Genomic DNA, 21,027 nt, shown 5'->3' with positions numbered 1-21,027 from the left:
AAATTAATTTATTTTGGTCGATACGATCAACCGATAGACCAGTTTTGGGACACTTGCCCCATCATCAGTACCGGGAATGGTCTCTTCAGAACGGTGTGAACCGTCTAGTCGTGATACTCGGACCGTTCACACATTCAAACGAAATTAATTTCTACTTTTCATAGTGGGAAATAACTTGCGACGAATCTTGCAAATCGAAGACGTTGCACAGGTGGCTGATGGTTTTACTTCAACTTTCTGCGTGGCATTATCTGGGTTAGTTGTTGTTTTTCCATTGGGTATCTGACACACACATCTACAAAGTCGTAGGGGGGTTTATGAAACACTTACTTATTGGGAACTTTGCAGATGAATGTCTTCCTAATTTGTTAGTTCTCAAAAGTCTGAAAGTCAATCTGAGGGTTTATCCTGTCAGATGTACTTTGGCAAAGTAATTTTTCAGATATTAGTTCAATCCATCTCCTGTTGATGCCAACAGTTGATATATGGGCGTCGAGAAAACTGTTACAGTTTTGGTGTATCGAAACAGCGTTCGTATTCAAATCATGATGTTATTTAATTCGAAAAGGGGTATATTTTGAGGAGAGGTTAATTTTTGGGAAAGAAAGGTTTTGGCTTTGTACTTCTTGATCCTTATACAAAAAAGATGTTGGAATCTTTCGAAGAAAAGAAAAAAATATTCAATTTCAAAATAAACTCTCCAAAAAGATGTGTATATCATGCAAATAAGTAATTTTCAGACACGATCCAGAAGAAAAAGTCTCCTCGAATCGACTCACTTATCGTGATTATCATCACCCAAAAACGCTTGTGAATACTAACAATCGGAACGTCGTGAAGGAACTCGGCTTGAAATTTTTTAATCTTTATTTATCTTTAAACGTTAAATTTTCAATTGGTGCTTGTATTTTATTTTATTGTAATTTCTATTTGAGGATTTTTTTGCTTAATAGAATTTTAATTTTCAGCTATTCATTTTAATTTTATTGATTTTTTCAGGATTTCAAATCATTTCATATCATGGACAATGGAAGTCCAAAGAAATGAAATTCACCATGAAACATTGTCAATCATCTTCATATAGAAAATCATATAATGAAGTGTATTAGTTAGTTTTAATATAGATTTTCATCAAGTATCGGCCCGTTCTATTCAATTATTATAGTGTGTTCTGGGTCAGCACCCCAAATTCAAACCATAACTATATACTAATAATTTTTATTGCTTCCATGAAATATTTATGTTTCAATTCACTAAATACATTTCTTCTCACACCTATTATTTTTCCTAATTTAGGTATCTTACTTTGATAATTTGATCTCTACATGTTGATGTTTATGTCCTTCACTTTCAGATTTATTAAAAAAAGCGTATGCATATGTACAAATTATGTCTTACTCAATAACAAAATTGTCGGTAATTGATTCGTGGACACGAATTGCCACAGTTCTATTTGGGTATGCACTAGTTATAAAAATATTCTGCAGAACATGAGTGTCTATACTTTGTGCAAGTAGACACTATTTTGTCACGTTTGGAATTTGTGATGCATTGTTTGGAACCCATTGGGGTAGTCAAGTAATGAATATTAATGGATTTTTTCCTAACACCAAACCGTTATTTTAACACCTCGACACGTGTTTTGATCACCAAGTGATCATTTTCAAAAGGAAGATCAATATCAGTTAGAAGATCAGTAAAGATGATCACTTGGTGGTCGAAACACGCGTCGAAGTGTTAAAATAAAGGTTGGGTGTTGGGTTGAAAACTCCAGTAATTTTCACGTTTGGAATTGTTTTCATGAACATGGTTGAGTGTAAATGTGTCTAATCCACAATAAATATTAAATGAATTTATATTGTGTCCAAGATAAAGATGACCAGCATGAGGAAACGGAGTGGAGATACAAAGTAGATTGAATTAGGAGAAAGTTGCCCATTTCAGAGTTCATTTAAATGACATAAAATGTACTAACCAAAGCATTATTGCGAAACATACCTTCTCGTCAAAACTTTTTGTTTCCGAGAGTTCTCGGATACGAAAATTTCAATTGAAAATCTGTACAAGCGCTTGTACAGATTGAAAATTGATAACGAGAAAGCTTTTATGTTGACATTGGTGAATTTTAGTTCTTTTTGAATATCTTCGGAAATTTCAAACGTCATTTATATGGGCTTTAAAACGAGCAACTTTCCTCTAATTTGAACGGTTTCTGATTTTCTCATGCTTGCCCTCCTTATCTTGAACACAAAGTTTATAACTTACTCAACTTGACCAGTGTTTAATTGAACTGTCATCATATCTTTTGTTGGCCTTAATAGAAAAACAGATATGATTTTTAATTTAGTCAATTATAGTTTTGTCAACCAGGGAGATGTTATAGTACTTGGAAGAAGTCAGTGTAAGTGATAATTGTAACTAACATCAACAATTAGGTACGGATATTAAAAATTGGAATTGCAATGAAGCACTTTCAGCAAAAGTATCACAATAGGTATTATGAATTTGTTGTTGAAATTTTGTTCACTAACAGAGTTGATCAATTTCACTCACTTCACTATTAATACATGAGGATGCTTTGAAACAAAACTAGCAGTTTGAATAATCATTGATATAATTATAATGTTATAACAGAGTTTCTAGTATCATTCACAGTATGATCACGAACTAGATTCAGGAAGATAGCCGTTATTTATGATCACACTGTATAATCAACACATGTGGTAATTTAGGTGCAAGCTCAAAAATTCTGGAAAGAGCCAAACTCCAAGGACTCTTGCTGTCAGTAGACCCAAGAAACCGGAATCCATTGTGGTGTTGTTTGAACTTGTTCGATGGCTGTTTCCAGAGCAGCTATCGTTTCATCAATATCATTATTGATTATGGTTAGATCAAAGTAGTGCCCATATGCGATACGAAGCATTTCGGATTCTTTGGCCAATCGTTCCAGAGCACCATCGTACTGAAAAAAAAATGAATTTTATGTGTGAAATTTCAATATCTAACACCTATAGTGGAATAATTAACACAAGTATGAGGCACACAAATACATGAACCCATCCTAAGTCCTATATACTGCTATTCTGAAAGATTCATCGTCTAATATTGTTCCAAGAGATGCAACAGGTAAATCATTCAGCTAGGCACCCGATTCCTAGATCATTGTTGCTTTCAGACGAACCTTATCGTATACACTTGTGGATTTCAGAAGTTTATCAGTTATAACGTTCAGAAGAGGTCGGTGCCATGCACTTTGTATTTTCTTTTTATCTGTAGGATAAGCAATATTAGTTGCGGTATGCCAAAGTGATTCACCTTCAGCATAAAAAACGTTTTGGATATTGATAAATATGGAAGGGAGGATGGAATCGATAAGATCAGAAACACTATTGACTGATGACAGAAAAGCTGGTAAAGCTACGGAAGAAGTCAAACGTAGCCCTAGTCTGCCAAGATTTACAGGAAGCGTTGCTTGGAGCCATGAATCATTATTGAAATGATTGTAACATATTCCGTCGTGTTGCCGAGTAAACTATCAAATTCGTTAAGCTCTAACTGACTTGACCAAGTGGGGGACATCTGAGGGTGTAGGTACATGAGTTTTGGAATCGCCAAATAATTTTTCAAAATAAAAAATGCAACGTGTTTTGGAAGTTCATTCAATCTGGTGGTCAACAATTTGAGTGATTCCCGTTTTTCTCGGAGATGTTCTGAAAGTGAATCTTTAGAAAGAGGAGCACCCAGAAGACTCCATTAAGACTTTTTCAAAATTCTTATGCCAGGAGCCAATTTCAAAATTATGGATTCGGAAATATTATTCGAAGTTGAAAGAGTAATCAACTCGCATTTTTCAGAATTTAGTTCAAGTACAAGATGTTTTGAATATCAATGATTTTTTCTAAATCCTTTGAAACACTGTTTTCATCGCCAGCGATTGAGCCATCGTCCAAATATCAACAATTAAATTCGGATGATAAGCTTCTAGTGAGTTCGTTGATGGTCAGACAAAAAAGAGCAGGTCCTAAGGGATCACCTTGTTGAATACTTCTCTCAGACAAAATCAGATGTTTACCAAAACTCAAATAGAAAGCTGATTTATAACACTGACTTAAGAAGGGATATAATCCTGGAAACGAATCTTTAACCTTATGAAGCATGATGTTTCTATCAATCATGTTGAAGGCATTTTTGAAATCTATTTTCAGAAGAATTTTTGAATCGGACTTTGGATGAAGACTAATATATCTGCGACCAGCATGAGCAACAGCTTCACATCCACCTGCAGTACCGAAACCAAACTGTAATGGACGTAACATCGATCCTAGTTCGTCTTTAATCCTCATACAACCAAGTTTACTTAACAATATTATAAACAACGTCAGTTTTTTGTGTTCGCGAGTTTGCTTTAACATCGACCATGTATCAAATTGAGGAACAAAATCAAATTTCTTTTGAAATATTGGGAGAATCATGTGCAACGATATCAAAAAGAATATGAAAATTTTGAAAAGTGGCTTAAAAGCAAGGAAGGTAAAGGTGGTACTATTAGCCTACCAAGATTTCAATGTTGAAACTCGCTGTGAAAGTTAATGACAACACTGACATTTCAAGGTTAGTTTTATAAATCATACACCATACATACCAAAGAAAGCAAAAAATTTGTCTGAAGAAGAAGTAACTAAGTTTTTGTTGGAGACAGATGATCATACATGGTTGCTTGAAAATGATGTATTAATGTGTGGTATTTTTGGCACCCGTAGACGGGATGAACTTGTTGAGCTGACTGTGGATTATTTTGAAAGCACCACTATCAGAGTTTTGGTTACAGTTGTAGTTTTGCGGCTTTCAAATGTTTAAATCGGCGATTCTTCATTGGTTATAGGAATGGTAAATGTGTAAAACAAGTTGTGGGCATACTATTGAAGCTGTTTCAAAGAAAATTGCAGCACTCTTAAAATTGGGAAATTCTCAGCTCTACACGGGACACGTTTCGCAGATCCTCGGCTGCTATGTTTGTAGAAAATGGTGGTAATCTACTATCGGTAAAAGAACTTGGAGGTTGGAATTCCTCAGCGGTGGCGGAGTCGTATACTGTGGTCGTATATTGAAAATTCAGTTTCAAAGAGAATGAAGATAACGAGACAACTATTTCATAGTGATGAGGCCATACCGACAACAAGTTCAAACACTGGTGCTATAGATGGTAAATCTCTCATCGATGGATTAGAAATTTCAAATAATAGCAATAATAGTCAAATTTCTTTTCAAATTTCTTAATAATTAGGATTATTATACTTATTGTTATTGTAAGCAGAATACAGTTTTGAAAAAGATATTTGAACAAGTGATTTCTTAACGGACGGAGGTTGTTAACATTACCTTTTCAATTGTCATCTGAGTACCGTTAAATCAAACTAACAGTACAAGATTACGAGAAAGTCTTCAAAAATCCCGAACGCTCTGAATAAATATCTAGGAAAATTTGTGACATGTTTTTCATAGTTGAAAGAATTTCCAACAACACCTGGGTGGTTTGAAGTATGTTGCATTTGGGGAAGAGCTTATGTTTCCATTAGTAAATCGTCTATTTGCTTTTCACACCAATGCTAAGAAAATGAAGGATTCCACACCATCCGTATAGAAAATAGCTCCCGGAGAAAATGTCTGACATTTTGATACGACATGTTTGATAATATACTGATTGAATGTTACTGGTTTTGTATGCTAATAACAACTTGAAACAAATGATATCATTTGATTTGGAAAAGGTCAAACAGTGGTGTGATTCTAATTCACTCTCCTTCAACGTAGACAAGACCAAAATTGTAAACTTTTAAATTTAGCTATGACAATTCGCTATTAGATGGTAGGAAGATAGAAGAAACGCTTTGCACGTCTGCATATTGACAATAAGTTGAATTTTGGGAAACATATCACATCTTTATGCACAAAATTGTAAACTTTCAAATTTAGCTATGACAACTTGTTATTAGATGGTAGGAAGATAGATGAAACGCTTTGCACTGTCTGCATATTGACAATAAGTTAAATTTTGGGGAATTTTGAGCTTCAGGTTCATTTGCTGTCAAAATCGTCTCCAATGAACTTGATATATTCACTACTAGATTGACTTACTCATCTAAGGTATTGCATTGGAGATTCTGTAGTAAACAAACATTGAATCAGATCTTCGTGTTGCAAAAGAGATCTTTGCGGTTTTTATGTTGGGCAAACTATAGGGATAGTTCTCAAAGTTGTTTGCTCAATTCATAAATGATATAGCATTGATTCTCCTGACGCACATAGAATTCACAACACAAGACAGAACAGTAGTAATAATATCCATCTGCCAATACCCAGATTGACTCTAACAAAACACTCTAACATGTACGAAGGAAAAAAATTACGGTCAAAAATATACTGCTCATGAAAGCTTATTATAGCCTGCAGGAATATCATGATGTAAATATTCTCAGTGTTCTGTCGAGATAAGCTCAACAATATATATTAACGATCATGTTTTTATTATTATTATTATACTTATGTTCTTGTCTTTATTTCACACTAATTTGTGTATGTGTAAATTAAATTGTGATACAATTGCATTTATAGTGAACATGAAAGGTTTGTTTCTTTGACAGATATGTTTATATATGTTTATATATAGAAACATGTGGATTCTTTCTCCGATGGCATTTCAGGTTAGCTTCCCAAATTTCTGCTACCGCAGTTGTCGGTTGATTGGTCAAATATATATATATATATATATATATATATATATATATATATATATATATATATATATATATATATATATATATATATATATATATATATATATAATATATATATATATATATATATATATATATATATATATACACATACATATATTTATATTTAGAATTTATTCTTGAACAATAAAGTATATTTATCTATCTATCTATCATATGAGCAAAACGAGATCAACATTACTGTAATGATTCTTCTAAGTACTTGATTACATTTGTTGTTATATTGTTTCAGCGAAGACTATTATAGTTAAATTCATAAACATTTCGAGTGAAAGTGATTCTAATGTTATATCAGAGTTTTCTTTTTAAAATCAAGAAGAAAGGGAGAAATTTCATTGTGGCATTTTGTTGGTGAATGAAGAAACCTATTTTGTCAAATGAACGATAATTTTGTGAAATTTGGGATGGTGGTCCAAAAAAAATCCTGGTTTTGTAATCGAATGTCGAGATCAGTATAATTTATTCAAAACAACCAAAGTGTGTCAAACTGAAATTGATACTTTGCACACATAATGACACACAAACTGACAAATAACAAAGAAAAAATTCATAACCCTTCCGAAACTTACATCTGCAATATTTTGCAACCCAGGAGCAGCAATGAACACAACATATGGTGAAAACTCTGCAGTACGCAACACTTTTAGTGCTTGCGGTTCGACATCAAGGATTGCCATTTTACCTTCCTGATGTATTTTTCTAATTGTATCTAGTTTTGTGCCGTACATAGCATCCTCATGAGTACCATACTCCAGATATTCATTGGCAGCAATATCAGTCATCATTTCATCATGAGAAACGAAAAAATAATTCCTTCCATTCTCTTCATCGGATCTAGGTTGTCTCGTTGTATCTGTGAAAAGTAAATTCCTTTTCAACTCAGAAACACGTATCTCTTTCTACTTCAAATACTAGAAACTCTCATGATAACTAGATGATTCATCACAATCTGAACTTTCGATAAAAACCATATATTGCCTAGATTATTCAATAACAAGTACAGTTGGCATATTCAGGAGTGGATTGAGTGACAATTATTTAAAGGACAGTAGAAAATACTAAGTCGTGTTAATAAAACATTCACCACTGAATAAACCTTGTTTATTCTTGAAAATATAGAAAGAAGTTGACACACTACATTTTGAAAAAAAATGTTATCCAATTTTTCTTTAATATATAATTTTGTTTTTTTATGTATTCAGTGTCATCCCCAAAGTATGCACCATATGGGAAACTTATTTATTAAGGGTTTTTCGACAAAATGTTATTCTGGATAAAAGCACATGCACCAACAAAATACAGTAAAACACACGTAATATACGAGAATTCTTCAAATATTTGATTTTGAGACAGGAGTAAAGTACTCTTATTTTGAAAAATTTCGGAAAATAATATTTAGAAAAGTTGTTCAGCATTGAAAAATACATCTAGATTTGGAGTTATGGCCATCTAAGTGAAATTGAAATTTTTTACCATTTTTTTCAAATGGGAACTATGGAAAGAACAATGTGCTAAAACAATAAATAGACAGCATCCTGTATACGACGTTTCATTTTAAAAGCCTTCAATTATACAAATTACACTACTATGGTGTTAACCACGGTCAATTTTTTGAAGAGTAAAATAATTTTCAAAGCTTTTGGTGCACAGTCATTTTTATTTTTTGTTAACACCGAAAATTACTCAAAATTATACAGTATTGTAACAAAAACCTAATATTCAAAGATATCAAATCACATAACATGAAAATAAAATAGGTATTTTGGAACCAACTCATGGACTTTCTGGAGATTATTTTGAAGAATTATTTTGGAAAAGAAAATTTCCAGAAAATCAACGAGTTTGTTCCGAAATACCTATTTTATTTTGATGTTTTGCGATTTGATATTACTGAATTTTAAGTTCTTGTTACAGTACTGTATAATTTTGAGTAATTTTCGGTGTTAACAAAAAATAAAATTAACTTTGCACCGAAAACTTTGAAAATTATTTTACTGTTCCAAAAAAATTGAACGTGGTTAACACCATAGTTGTGTAATTCGTAACATTACAGGCTCTTAAAATAAACCATCTTATACAGGATGCTGTATCGTTTTAGCAATTTTTTTTTCGTAGTGCTCAATTAAAAAAATGGGCAAAAAAATAAAACTTCACTTAGATGGCCATGACTTCAAATCTGGATGTATTTTTAATGCTGAACAACTTTTTTAAATAACATTTTCCGAAATTTTTCAAAATGAGAGTACTTTACTCTTGATTCAAAATAAAATATTTGAAGGCTCCTCGTATGTTACTTGTGTTTTACTGTATTTTGTTGGTGCATGTTCAGTTTTAGGGGATGCACAAACTTTGTCGAAAAACCCTTAATAAATAAGTTTTCCATATTGTGCATACTTTGGGGATGATACTGTATATTAAAAGTGATAAATAATTGAAAGAAAAGTTTTCATGATCTATGAGTATTGTATCGACCACATCTTACAAAAATAACGAAGGATGGATCTATATCATTTTTATTTGTGATGGATTTGGTCGTTATTCCTTAAATATCCGCCATGAAAGCACAAAACGCAGATCACTGTACAACAAAATATTATTTCTTGCAAATACTGTAACCGTATCCATGTGATCCTTCTGCAAGTATGTAAGTATGATAATCTGAGGATATAGTAATCATAGGAAAAGACAAGGTTTATTTATCATGTGGTGAAGGTGTACTAATAAAGGTCTTCAGGAAAGAAATCGAAAATTCTGGATTCACAAGCTCACATCAGTTTTGTAAACAAATCAGAACCATACTTGCCAATTACTGAAGCAATATTTACGGTTAGTATGGAAATATTTTGAAGTTCATTATAATCATTTTTTTGTATTCGGAATATACGAGGGTGATCTGAAAGGTTTTCGACCTAATAAAGATACAAGATATTCTTCTAATTTTTTTATTTCTCAACATAGTTTCATTTCAACTCTACACACTAGTCCCAGCGATGATCCCATCTCTATAACCCATCCAAATAGTACTCGGCGTTTTTTCCTGCAAAATAATTGTTCACGAAGGTGATTGCCTCTTCATTTGATGGAAATCTCTGTCCTTCGACCGCAATTTTCAGATGAGGGAACAAACAGAAGTCACTTGGGGCTAGATCTGGTAAGAAAAGCAGAGGGTCAGACAGTTCAAACCGTAATTCGTGGATATTCGTCAAGGCAACCGCTGAGGTTCGAGATGGTGCGTGTTGGTGAAACAGGATTTTCTTTTTCTGCAAATATGGCCGTTTTTCCGCAAGTTCTGCCTTTAGCTTGTCAAGAAATGATGCGTAGTATGCTCCTGTTAGGGGTTTTCTGTTTTTGAAGATAATCTGTCCAAAAATAAAAATGTATTTTTCCGTTAACCAGCTGTCGCACTCCTACGAACGACCACCCTCAGAAGTCGAAACTTGTGCGAGCTAGGTCTCAACGAGGTCTCACCTTTTAACGTGTGATTCCTAACACAGGTTGGAGGATAGCAAGTGAAAATCGATCTTTCAGACTAGAGCTTGAACCATCGACCAACACGGAGTTAGTGAACAAAGCATCTACGTCGGACCACTTGGCTATCGACCGACCAATTTGATTAAAATAACTCCATGACTCTACCAAAAACAGTCGCCATCACTTTACCAGCTAGAAAAACAGTTTTTGTTCTTTTTGGATCCGCTTTCCCTTTTGCAGTCCACTGTTTGGACTGTATTTTAATTTCGGGCGTATAATGGTGTGTCCAAGTTTCATCTACAGTAATTGATCGGCGGATTCATTGCGCATAAACTGCGCCAACAGAGCGTTGGAAATGTTCATTCGAACACCTTTAAAGTCTAACGTGAGAAAACGCGGCACTCAACGCGCAGACAACCTTCTCATGCCTGAATGTTCATTTAATATGTGACGAAAAAATCTTTTTGACATGTTCGTAACCACTGCTGTGTCTCTCATTTCAATTTGGCGGTCGTCTAGCATCATTTGGTGAACTTTTGCAAAGTTTTCGTCAGAAGTTGCAGTTTTTGGACGTCCCGAATGTTCATCGTCTCCCAAGCTTTTACGGACACATTTAAATTCAGCTGCTCAAAATTTCAATGATAGGTAGTGCAGAATCCGCATACATAGAATCCAACTCATCTTTGATTTGCGTAGGTGTATTGCCTTTCAAAAACAAATATTTAATGACATTTCGATACATAACAACTGCGCGTCCAAAATGGCTGAAACTTTGTTGAGTAACTGTCAACAGATGAACAACGGAGTTCTCAAGTTTTTATTTACAAGTGCTGCTATCTTTATGTTGAGGTCGGAAACTTTCCAGACGACCCTGGTATGATTTGCATTTTATGAAGGTTTTCGGCAAAGCTATTATCTCATTCAGAACTAATCTGAAATGAACAAGGTTCTCAATAAATCAAACGAAAATCCATAGCATGGAAATCTCCAAAATCAATATTAATCAAATGATTTTATAAAAAAGAACAGTGAAACATAATATACAAAATCAATCAGAGGCATTTAGATCAGAAATAATTTAAAAAACTTTATTTATAATGTTTCAATTTATTATCGAAGAAACATTAATAGGAGATTTCAAATTACCCATTAAAATTATTTTGCGAGCATTATTTATTTTCACCAACTAAGTAAATATAGTGGTTCGAATGATATGAATAACCGTATACCATGGAAAGTGAAGTAGAATATTTGGATTTCCATGGAAGCAACTGAAAACAGAATAGAAGTTTCTAAACCATTTTTCTGAGTATGTTGAATACGATTGGTTCAGTCTTCATTTTTCTATGCTTCATATGTTTCGAAGTTGTTTTGTATGTGAAAAATTATAGAGTTATATGTAGCAAAAGGTTCGACCCAAAGTGCATGTTGGAGAAAATCTCACCAACTTCTGAATGAACTTTTTCTGATACAGTTCATTCCCTAAGGTGAATAATGACCCATCAAAAATATACTTTGTTAAAAATCAATTGACCGAGGTATTTTCCTGCCATATAACTCATTTACTGATTCATCATGACTACTCACGTGGTATTGGATAAGCATATTGATCAGGATGCTTCGCTATGAGAGTATTTTTAATATGCCTTCTTCCAACTCCATGCGCTCCCAATAGCACCAATGTTTTCCTCTGGAATGCTGGATCAGACACTAAAATATATTTTTGAAGGGAACATTCAAAATCAACAATAAACAAAAGACTCACTTGGTAATTTCACAACTTCCTCGTAAGTTACTAAATCTAATTGGTCAAAAACTGCATTATGTTTTGCCAAATATTTGTCCTTGTATTGTTTCTTCTTTCGACCAAATATTGAGCAATTGACTGAAACAGAAATAACTATGACGATAAGAAAGAAAATTTTGCTAAAATGGTTACAGGCAGATTATAATAATGTTTTTGTTCATCGGTAAATAAGAAAGTTAGTTAATTTCTGGCTCCTTCCCTTGCTTTGATGAATGTTTCCAGTTTTGCTGAAACAAAACTCAAAAGTGAGACAGGTGAACGGGAAATCCTTTTAACGCCAACATGAAAAACAATTCATTTACTGAGGTATTAGTTTTTGATACAGACTAGATTCTCAGAGTTCGTTGGTTCTTCTTTTCGACTCCACTTTTACTTTTTTTTCTTTCAATTGTTATATAACTAGAATAAGAAATGTCATGGAACAGGTAACATAAATGAAAATCAATAGGCAGGTCTTCTGTGTGAATGTGTTGTTCTTTCCTGTAACCGAGGGGAGCCCAATTTTTCATTTAACTACACCCTACTGATGGCGGCCATTAAACAAGAAACACGTGTCTGCAATTTTTATTTGGTCCATGCTTTGCCCATGAATCCTTTTCGTTAGGATTATTGAAATATAAAAATTCCAAAATTTTGAGGACTATTCAGCTCAATTACTTTCAAGTTTGGAGTACTTCCCGACTTTTATCTTATCAGTCAAGTCATTTGCATTAACAATTGTAAAATATACTTTTATAAGTTTTCAAATATTTCACACACACAGTGTAACAAAAAAAATCAATCGATTATAACAATGTTGGTTTGGAGAGATGAATTTGTATTTGCTTTGAGTAATTTCGATAAAATTGAAATGTTTGTTTCCAAAATAAAGCCACTGAATTATATAACATGTGCACATTGTGCACGTATAGGTTGGATTTGATTCATTTGTTGACAAACGCGTTATATTCAAGCAAAAACATTGTATAGATAGATTTTAAAATTCAATATGCAGAGTTATATATTCAGAGTTAATACACATCAAAGTAATGGCCAAGTGAAAATCTTGTTTTAGATTTTTCGAATATCCCTTGAATAATGATTTTAGACATGTATCACTTCTTGATATTGAATTTATACAGGACGGTCAAAATTCTCAAAAACAAATCAATGCCTCCGTTGCTACCAACTATCTTCTGTCTTTTCTTGGAAGATCCCCACTTTTTTGTATAAAAATGAAGAAGGAGAAAACCAAAACCTATTCAAAACCAAAAATTATTCTCTCTCAAAAATATACTCCTCTGCATTTGATCGATTATTCAATCACTCATTTATACAATTATTTAATTTTTCAGTTATTCAATCATTCAATTGTTCAATTATTTCATTATTCAATCATTCAATAACTCAATTTTTCAGAACCTTCCAGACATACTTCGTGTACAACATCCCAATCATGTTCGATTGTTTCCGATTTATTGCAAAAATCAACATAAAATATATGATGGAATTGGCCGATACTTGATGAAAATCCATAGCTCACGTATTAAAAACAACACTTTTTTGTGAGATTTGCACTAAACAGTTTTACAAAAACGCAACACGTGTTTCGCCATACAATGACTTTACTAGAGTAAAGACCCGTCCGAAGAAGCCATTGTATGGCGAAACACGTGTTGCGTTTTCGTAAAACTGTTTAGTAATAATCTCACAATAAAGTGTTTTTGAATACGTTCAACATAAAATATTTTGTTACCAATAATCCATACAACATACCTCTTGACAATGAGAATGTAATCCACAACAATTCAAGCGTTAATTTTACTGATATGAAATTGAAAAACGTGACGTGCTTATGCTGAGTACAAAAAAACTGCCAGCTTGTATGATAGATTATTATAAGAGTAAGAGTTTTATAGAGATTAGGTTGTTTCAAATGTTTCGTCCATTTTATTCATATATCGATGAATATTACCGGAAAAACAGATTTTTTTTACTGTGTCGTGGTATATACTGAAACAAACTGAACCAAAGCGCTACCGAAGTAGCTCAAAAATCAAGTAGGCATTTGGCAATGATGAATGCAATGTTAGACATCGGTTTGCGAAATTTAGTTACGGGATTTTAGCCTCGAAAATAAGCCCCGAAGTGGTCGACCTACAGTAATCCAGAACGAGGATTTGATGACCCTGGTGGAGACTGACCCAACAGAAACAGTGGGTGGGATGGAGAAAAAACTGTGCAACAGCTCCCATGCGGTTTATGATGGTTTAAAACGTATTGGAAAGGTCACAAAGCTCGAAAAGCGGGTGCCCCACTAACGACCGACAGAAATTGTCACGTTTTTGTGGATTCTCTACGATAACAGGAGACGTTCAGGATAGTGGTTGGACATCGATGAGCCACCCAGGCACTTCCTAAAGGCAAAAATTCACTTAAAAAAAGACCATAGTTACTGTATAGCGGTCAGTTTCTGCAAATGGACCAAACCGACGAAATGCTCAAGAATTTGCATCAGCAACAGCCGGCACTGGTTAACAGAAGAGGACTGATTCTGCCTCATCCACCATACCCCACAGATCTCTCGCCAACCGACTACCATCTTTTCAAGTGCTTCGATAAATTTCTCAACGGATTCCATCGTGTTCGTCAATCAGAACCAGATAAAAATGCCCTTCGTTGACTTCATTTTTATGAAGTCAACGAAGTTGACGGTTGACGAGTTGAGTGCTCGGGTTTCTACCCGAGCACTCAATTTTTATGCAGACGGAATTAATTGACTTGTGTCACGCTGGCAGAAATGCATTGATTCAAATAGCGCTTATTTCGATTGAGTATGTACTGAGATATTACAGTTTAAAATATACTCATAAAAACGTACAAAACTTTTGAAACAACCTTATATATCTGACCAAATGAAATCCTACGGTACAGAATTACGAAAATCAAGAAAATGGTATCGTAAAATTTTAATTGAGCTTCTTTTTGGGACAATTATTGTCAATGCTCATATAGTTCCACAAAAAGTAACCAAAGATAAAATGTCAATCACATCTTTCAATGAATAGTTGGTTTCCCAAGTAATCCAGAGCATTCCAAAGCAACAGGTCCACATTCTCGGGAGAGTCATTTGGAAGAAGTTCAAAGTTCAGTCAGAGGAAGATGTGTCACATGCTAAGCGAAAAATTCAGCAGATAGAACGTTTGCACAGATACTGTTTTCTCGATTCAAATGCACCCAGTGCAATAATTTCTATTTCATACTTAGAAGGAATGTTAATTTTTTCTTTTCAAAAATGTGCAGTTTATTACATTATGTGTAATCTATTATTTGATGAATAAAACGAGTTCGGAGACACGGAGTATATCTTCATTAATAGACACTGGTTTTTCAAAAACGTAAGCTAAGTATGCCAAACTGTTCACCAAGCTACCGAGAAAACATATCCTTTATAAAAAAAACGGAAATCGAGAAGTGCCGCTATACGAGTATCACTACGCCTGAAATACGATAATGTCCGAGATGCAATGGTGGCGTCAGAAATTCGAATGTGTGTGACGCATGCATGCTTCTTCTGATATTTAAAGTGTTAAATGAAAAAAGGCTATCTAACTATCGTGGGGAACAGTACAATGATCAAGGCCCTTCTCGAGTTATACAGGGAAAACAAAAAAAGCGTTTTTTTTACGAAGTTTTTTCAATCTTCTACTGAACTTTTCGTGTCAACACGACCAAAGCATTTTTTTTCAAATACGGACCTGTCTCTTTTATTACAAATATTGATAAAGCGATAAAATCACAATTCGATATCCCATTTGATATTTTTATAGTTTCATTCAAATTGAGCAGCATCATCAGTGAAAACAATCAAACAGAAAAACAATTTATTTTATAATTTTATGTTTAGAGGAATACAAAACCCATACAGAAAATAAAATCTACGTGACAAAAAATATCAAATATTGAATGCACCCGAGATGTCAGACCATACAATTTATGTGGCAGTTTTCTAGCATAATAAGTGCAATGCTAGTACATGCTTCTCTCATTTTTGTTCGAAATGGTTGGTATCTGTACTATGTGTCGAAATAACTGTATCTTTTATATGTATTCTCAGATAAAAAAATCAAGGGATTAGGATCAGGGAATCAAGTTGGTCCAGCAATTGGCCATTGTTTTCAATCTAATTTGTTGGAACTATTGCATAAATTTTTCCTCACTTTTGCTGTATTATGGGGAGGGGCACCGTTTTGTTAAAATATTGTATTTCACGAAGGATATTCAGTTGCAATTCATTCAAGTAGCCATCAAAGTCATTGCATAAAAAATGAAGATACATTTGACCACTGAACTGCTCATCGTGAAAGAAAGGATCTAGCATGTTTGTTCCCGAAATTCCCATACGAACAATTACCAACCAACTCTCCTTCCGTAACTTTACGTATCCTGTAGCATAAAACAATCATAATTATGAATATTTTCATAACTGACCAATCTTAAATTGAAATAAATGTTTTTTTTAACTTTGTTAATCTTCATGAGGTAATGTTTGCTTATCAAAAACATTATAATTTTACTTCTGTCAAATGCACAACAGTCTCTCGAATTCCTTTCTGATCTTCTAAACATTTGAATGTTCGGAATGTAACGATTCGGGTATAGCTCACCATACATATTTCTTGCAAAAAAAGGATTTGTATTTGATTTTGCATAAGTGAATAGCATATCAGTCCTTCTGTCATTTGAATACATCTTTAATATGTAATCGAGTGCATGAACGTCTGACATTTCTTAACAGATATCAACAACTCATTTATTTATCCAATCATACATACCAAGCACAGCCTGTCAGCAGGCAGTGCTTGGGATGCTATTTAATTGTACCAAATTCGATAGTTTTTGGACGATTCCGAAATATTCCCAATAGAAATTGATTCAGTAGAAATCAGCCATGAAACAAGGAAAATTGTAATACAAAAATGTTTAAAAACGAAAACTACGAATGTTCGTTGTTTTGGGGTACCTTCTCATCGAAATTACTGCGTGATGTTTGAGGTATGCCAATAGTTGAATACGTTTTAAAGAAATTAAAACAACTCACTAATGGAAGGACCGTAATTAAAAATTGTCAGTGATGGTGCGAAATAATTTAGATGAAACACATCAGGATGACAGCCTCCTACCTCTCCAACAGACAAATTTGAGTTGAAGTCGACAACACACTCTTTAGCCTCCTAACACACAAATCCGGGCTGACACAGGGCTTCGTACTAGCCCCCACCCTATTCTTAGTCTACGTCCACGACGCTCCCACTATCTAGATAATTCTAAAATAAGCAGACAACACAATACTATTCTCCTCCGCACCTAACACCAGACCACAGTAAAAGAACATAACACCAGACTATTACAAACACAAGACATGACAAACCAACAGACAAAAACCCAGACTAGACATCAAAATACTACAACCCGACCCAGACTAAACGCCAACAACTTGAACTTCGACCTTAGGAGAACAGTCAGTGACTTACCTGGGGGTAGGTCACTGAGTCTTAGAACAAGAACACTTAACTGTGAAACTGACCTGAGAGACACCCTGGACAGAGTCAGGAAAAGAGCAAACCTCCTAAAAGCCTTAAGGGGCAAGCCACGATCTATTGAGAGACTGACACACCGCATACGAACCACAGAGAGGAGAATATTACGAAACATACACAAACTTCCTTACCGATTCCCCTCCAACGAACTATATTACACCGTGGAACTAACCCTAATAAATTTGAGATTCCGGGAACTTCAAGGCAGATAAATCAACAGCAATCCCACCGCAACAGAGACGCTAGCCCCCCCTGGACGCCTCGCGGGACCCTAGAAGGATTCCAAGGAGAAGGAGTCCAAGGAAAAGCTCCAGACGGGCTTCAAGGAGACCTGAAGGATATCCCGAAGCAGTTCCCAGATATCCTCGAAAAGTTTCCGCTGGTGATCAGGTAGAGAACAGCCAGCCAGCCAGAGAAAACCAAAATGAAATAGTTCCACCTATCCCCCAAGGACTACCCGAACCGGAACCAACTAACAAACCGCCAGTAACACCAGCACTAAGGAAAACTCCACCCATATACAAGAACCGTACTGCCCAAGGGATAAGAGAAGACCCACTAACCCGACTAACATAGAATAAGAGCATTGTACCCACCAAAACTGAACATCAACACCCAGCAACGAGAAAACTTAAACCACAAACCTAGATTGAGCTACACATGAAAGATTTTTTTTTGTAAATCACACAGCACCTGAAGAGGCACTGGCCTATAGTAGGGCTCCACAGAGAAAACTCATGTAACACTAACCTTCCAACATTACTCAAAAATAAACGTATTTGACTTCACTTGACGCTATAAAAGTATGAGGTATGATGATATTTGTAATATAAAAGACATGTCCGTATTTGAAAATAAATTATGGTGGCCGTAATACGTAATGTTCAATGGAAGATTTATTGTTACATTCATTGTTACATAGTACATTTAAATTACATTTATTTATGTTTTTCGATATGATAATTCATTCGTAGCTGGTACAAACGAAATTCCTTAGCGGCAATACACGTCATTGCTAACGCGACTGAAAATATAGAATATTTGAAAGCATACAGAAAACTGAAATGTACATATAACAATAAAATAGTCTAAACTTGTGAGCAATTCGAAGTTGGTATATCAATTATTTTGAAAATAAAAAGAAGGCTGTCTGAAATATTATAATTGCCAACAAGGTGATTGAAAGTACTAGCAACTGCTAATTTGATGAGATATCGAAGATTATGAAAAAATATCAGTAATTTGAAAATCAAGAATATTTCAGGGCAAATTTTTATGACCTTTTAGTGTGTTGTATTTAGTTCTCAATTTTTTTTTGGTGACAGTTTTTGTAATAAATACGAAAATACTCTGTATTACAAGTTTGAGTTAAAATAAACGCGCATCTCCTTTTGGCTGATTCACTGATATATCACTGATTTCGATATTTCAATCAAGTGTTGAGAGAATTTTGAAAGTATGCAACATCGAATCAAAAATAAAAATCTTTAAAAAAACTCACTTGTACTAATGTAAGAATACCAGTAACTACGAATTTCTTCAAACATGTTCTTCGGAAGTTTCCACAATTTTTTATAAAGATGAAGAAGTAGAGAGCCAAAAAGCTGTTTCTCAAAGGAAAAATGAAATATTTTTTCAAAAACTTTTTTGTAGGGGAGTCGCTGTTTCTTTCATCGAACCTGAACTGAAATGACAAAATGCTTAAGGCTTTCATGGCCAAATTTTTCATTGTTACTATTTTTCGAGTTTGAAGGCCGTCGATTTCTGGACTTTCATCCTGACGTTACGCTGGCGCGAGTGGTTAGCTTCTTCAGAGGTTTACACATCCTGGAATAATATCCGATGACTGGATATTAGAGTTGCGTAAAGCGTCTTTTAGTTGACTCTGGTAGTCTGGTGATAAATTGTCAACAACATCCGCAGATTTTTTTTAACTGCCATATTCGCTTGAGGTTCACAGTTTCTTCTTTTCTGATGAAATTATCCGTGTGTTTATGAATCTCTCAACCGAATATGGAATCCCAGTCTAAAAGTTCACGAATAGCAAACAGCATGACAGCGGGTACTGACAGTTTATCTAATCCATGTACATTTGTTTGAAGGTGATTGACAATGTTTCGTGATGAATTTCACTAGTTCGGACTTCCATTGTCTACTATATAAAATGATTTGAAATCCCTGAAACAAGTAAAAAAGAATAGTTGAAAATAACAATTATATTAAGCAACAATAAACCTGAAATGAAATGATAGTGAAATAACCTACAAGTAAAAATATAATAATTGAATAAATAAATATTAAAGGAATGAAAAAAGAAAATAATAAAAAAATAAAAAAGTGTAGAGATTCCAAGTCACGTTAGTTCACAACGTTTCGATTGTTGGTATCTACAATCGTCTTCGGGTGATGACTGGACTGATTCCTCCGAGAGATGACTATTTTATAGGTCGTTGAAATACTTTCACTTTCTCTACTTTCCATTTTCCGCTTCACTGATTCCGTGAGAGATGACCGTTTTGGCGGGAGTTGGTCATTTTTCGTTTGGTGATGGGTTTCCATATGTTTCGTGTATCTACGCTGGCCTGGCTGAATACGTTGTTGGACAACATGTATGCGGCTTCCTTAAATTTTCTCCTGAACCAATGTTCCTCTCTGTGCAAGATCTCAGCTTGGGACCACTCGATGTTGTGTTGATGGGTCGAAACATGGTCTGCTATTCCTGATTTGCTGGTTTCTCCTCGCTGTGTGTGCTTCTTGTGCTCGGCAATGCGAACATTTAATGGCCTCTTAGTTTCACCAATATAGGATTTTCCGCACTCACAGGGTATCCGGTAAATGCAATTCTTGGAATAGCAGTCCGCGTTTGGGGGCCTGGTTTTCGTGAGGCTGCTACGGATAGTGTTACCGGATCTGAAACAGGTTCTAATGTTGTACTTGGAACCAATTCTTCTTATCCTCTCCGATAATCCTCTGATGTAGGGAAGTGCAAGCACTGGTTGTGACGGCTTCTCTTCCTTGCGAGGCTCCTGCTGTCTTTTAGCCAAAGTTTTTTCTACCATCGCTTGGAGTATCCATTCCGCTGAAGATCATTTTTGATGATGTCTAATTCCTTCTCGAGACCTTCCTTTGTATTACAGAGCCCAAAAGCACGGTCTAATAGAGTTCTGATGATTCCTCTTTTTGTCGATTGATGGTGGTTGGATTCGTGGTTCAGATACTGTCCCGTATGAGTGGGTTTTCGGTATACAGATGTTTCCCACTTAGTGTCGGTCCTCTTCACCAAAACGTCTAAGAATGGCAATTCATTGTGGATTTCCTTCTCCATTGTGAAAGTGATGGAAGGTCTCACGCTGTAGATGTGTTTCAGAAAGGCGTC

At 34.7% G+C, this 21,027-nt stretch overlaps 1 protein-coding gene across 6 annotated transcripts in view; it reads right to left on the bottom strand.

The window, feature by feature from the left end:
- Positions 1-2,596: 2,596 nt before the first annotated feature.
- Positions 2,597-21,027, bottom strand: part of CASK (peripheral plasma membrane protein CASK) — a 624,590-nt gene continuing 606,159 nt past the window's right edge. For all 6 annotated transcript variants that reach the window (XM_074185376.1, XM_074185387.1, XM_074185391.1 and 3 more), the window contains 4 exons: positions 12,031-12,150; positions 11,853-11,975; positions 7,364-7,647; positions 2,597-2,962 (listed from right to left, as the gene is read on the bottom strand). In XM_074185376.1, coding sequence (XP_074041477.1) covers positions 2,783-2,962; positions 7,364-7,647; positions 11,853-11,975; positions 12,031-12,150 — 707 coding nt within the window. In that variant the 3' untranslated portion in view covers positions 2,597-2,782. The remainder of the gene's footprint in view (positions 2,963-7,363; positions 7,648-11,852; positions 11,976-12,030; positions 12,151-21,027) is intronic.

Source organism: Leptinotarsa decemlineata, unplaced genomic scaffold (genome assembly GCF_025532065.1).
Source record: "Leptinotarsa decemlineata unplaced genomic scaffold, Ldec_3_MD MMD2_P_RNA_scaffold_2, whole genome shotgun sequence".
NCBI lineage: Eukaryota > Metazoa > Arthropoda > Insecta > Coleoptera > Chrysomelidae > Leptinotarsa > Leptinotarsa decemlineata.
This window is presented reverse-complemented; position numbering and strand designations above follow the sequence as displayed.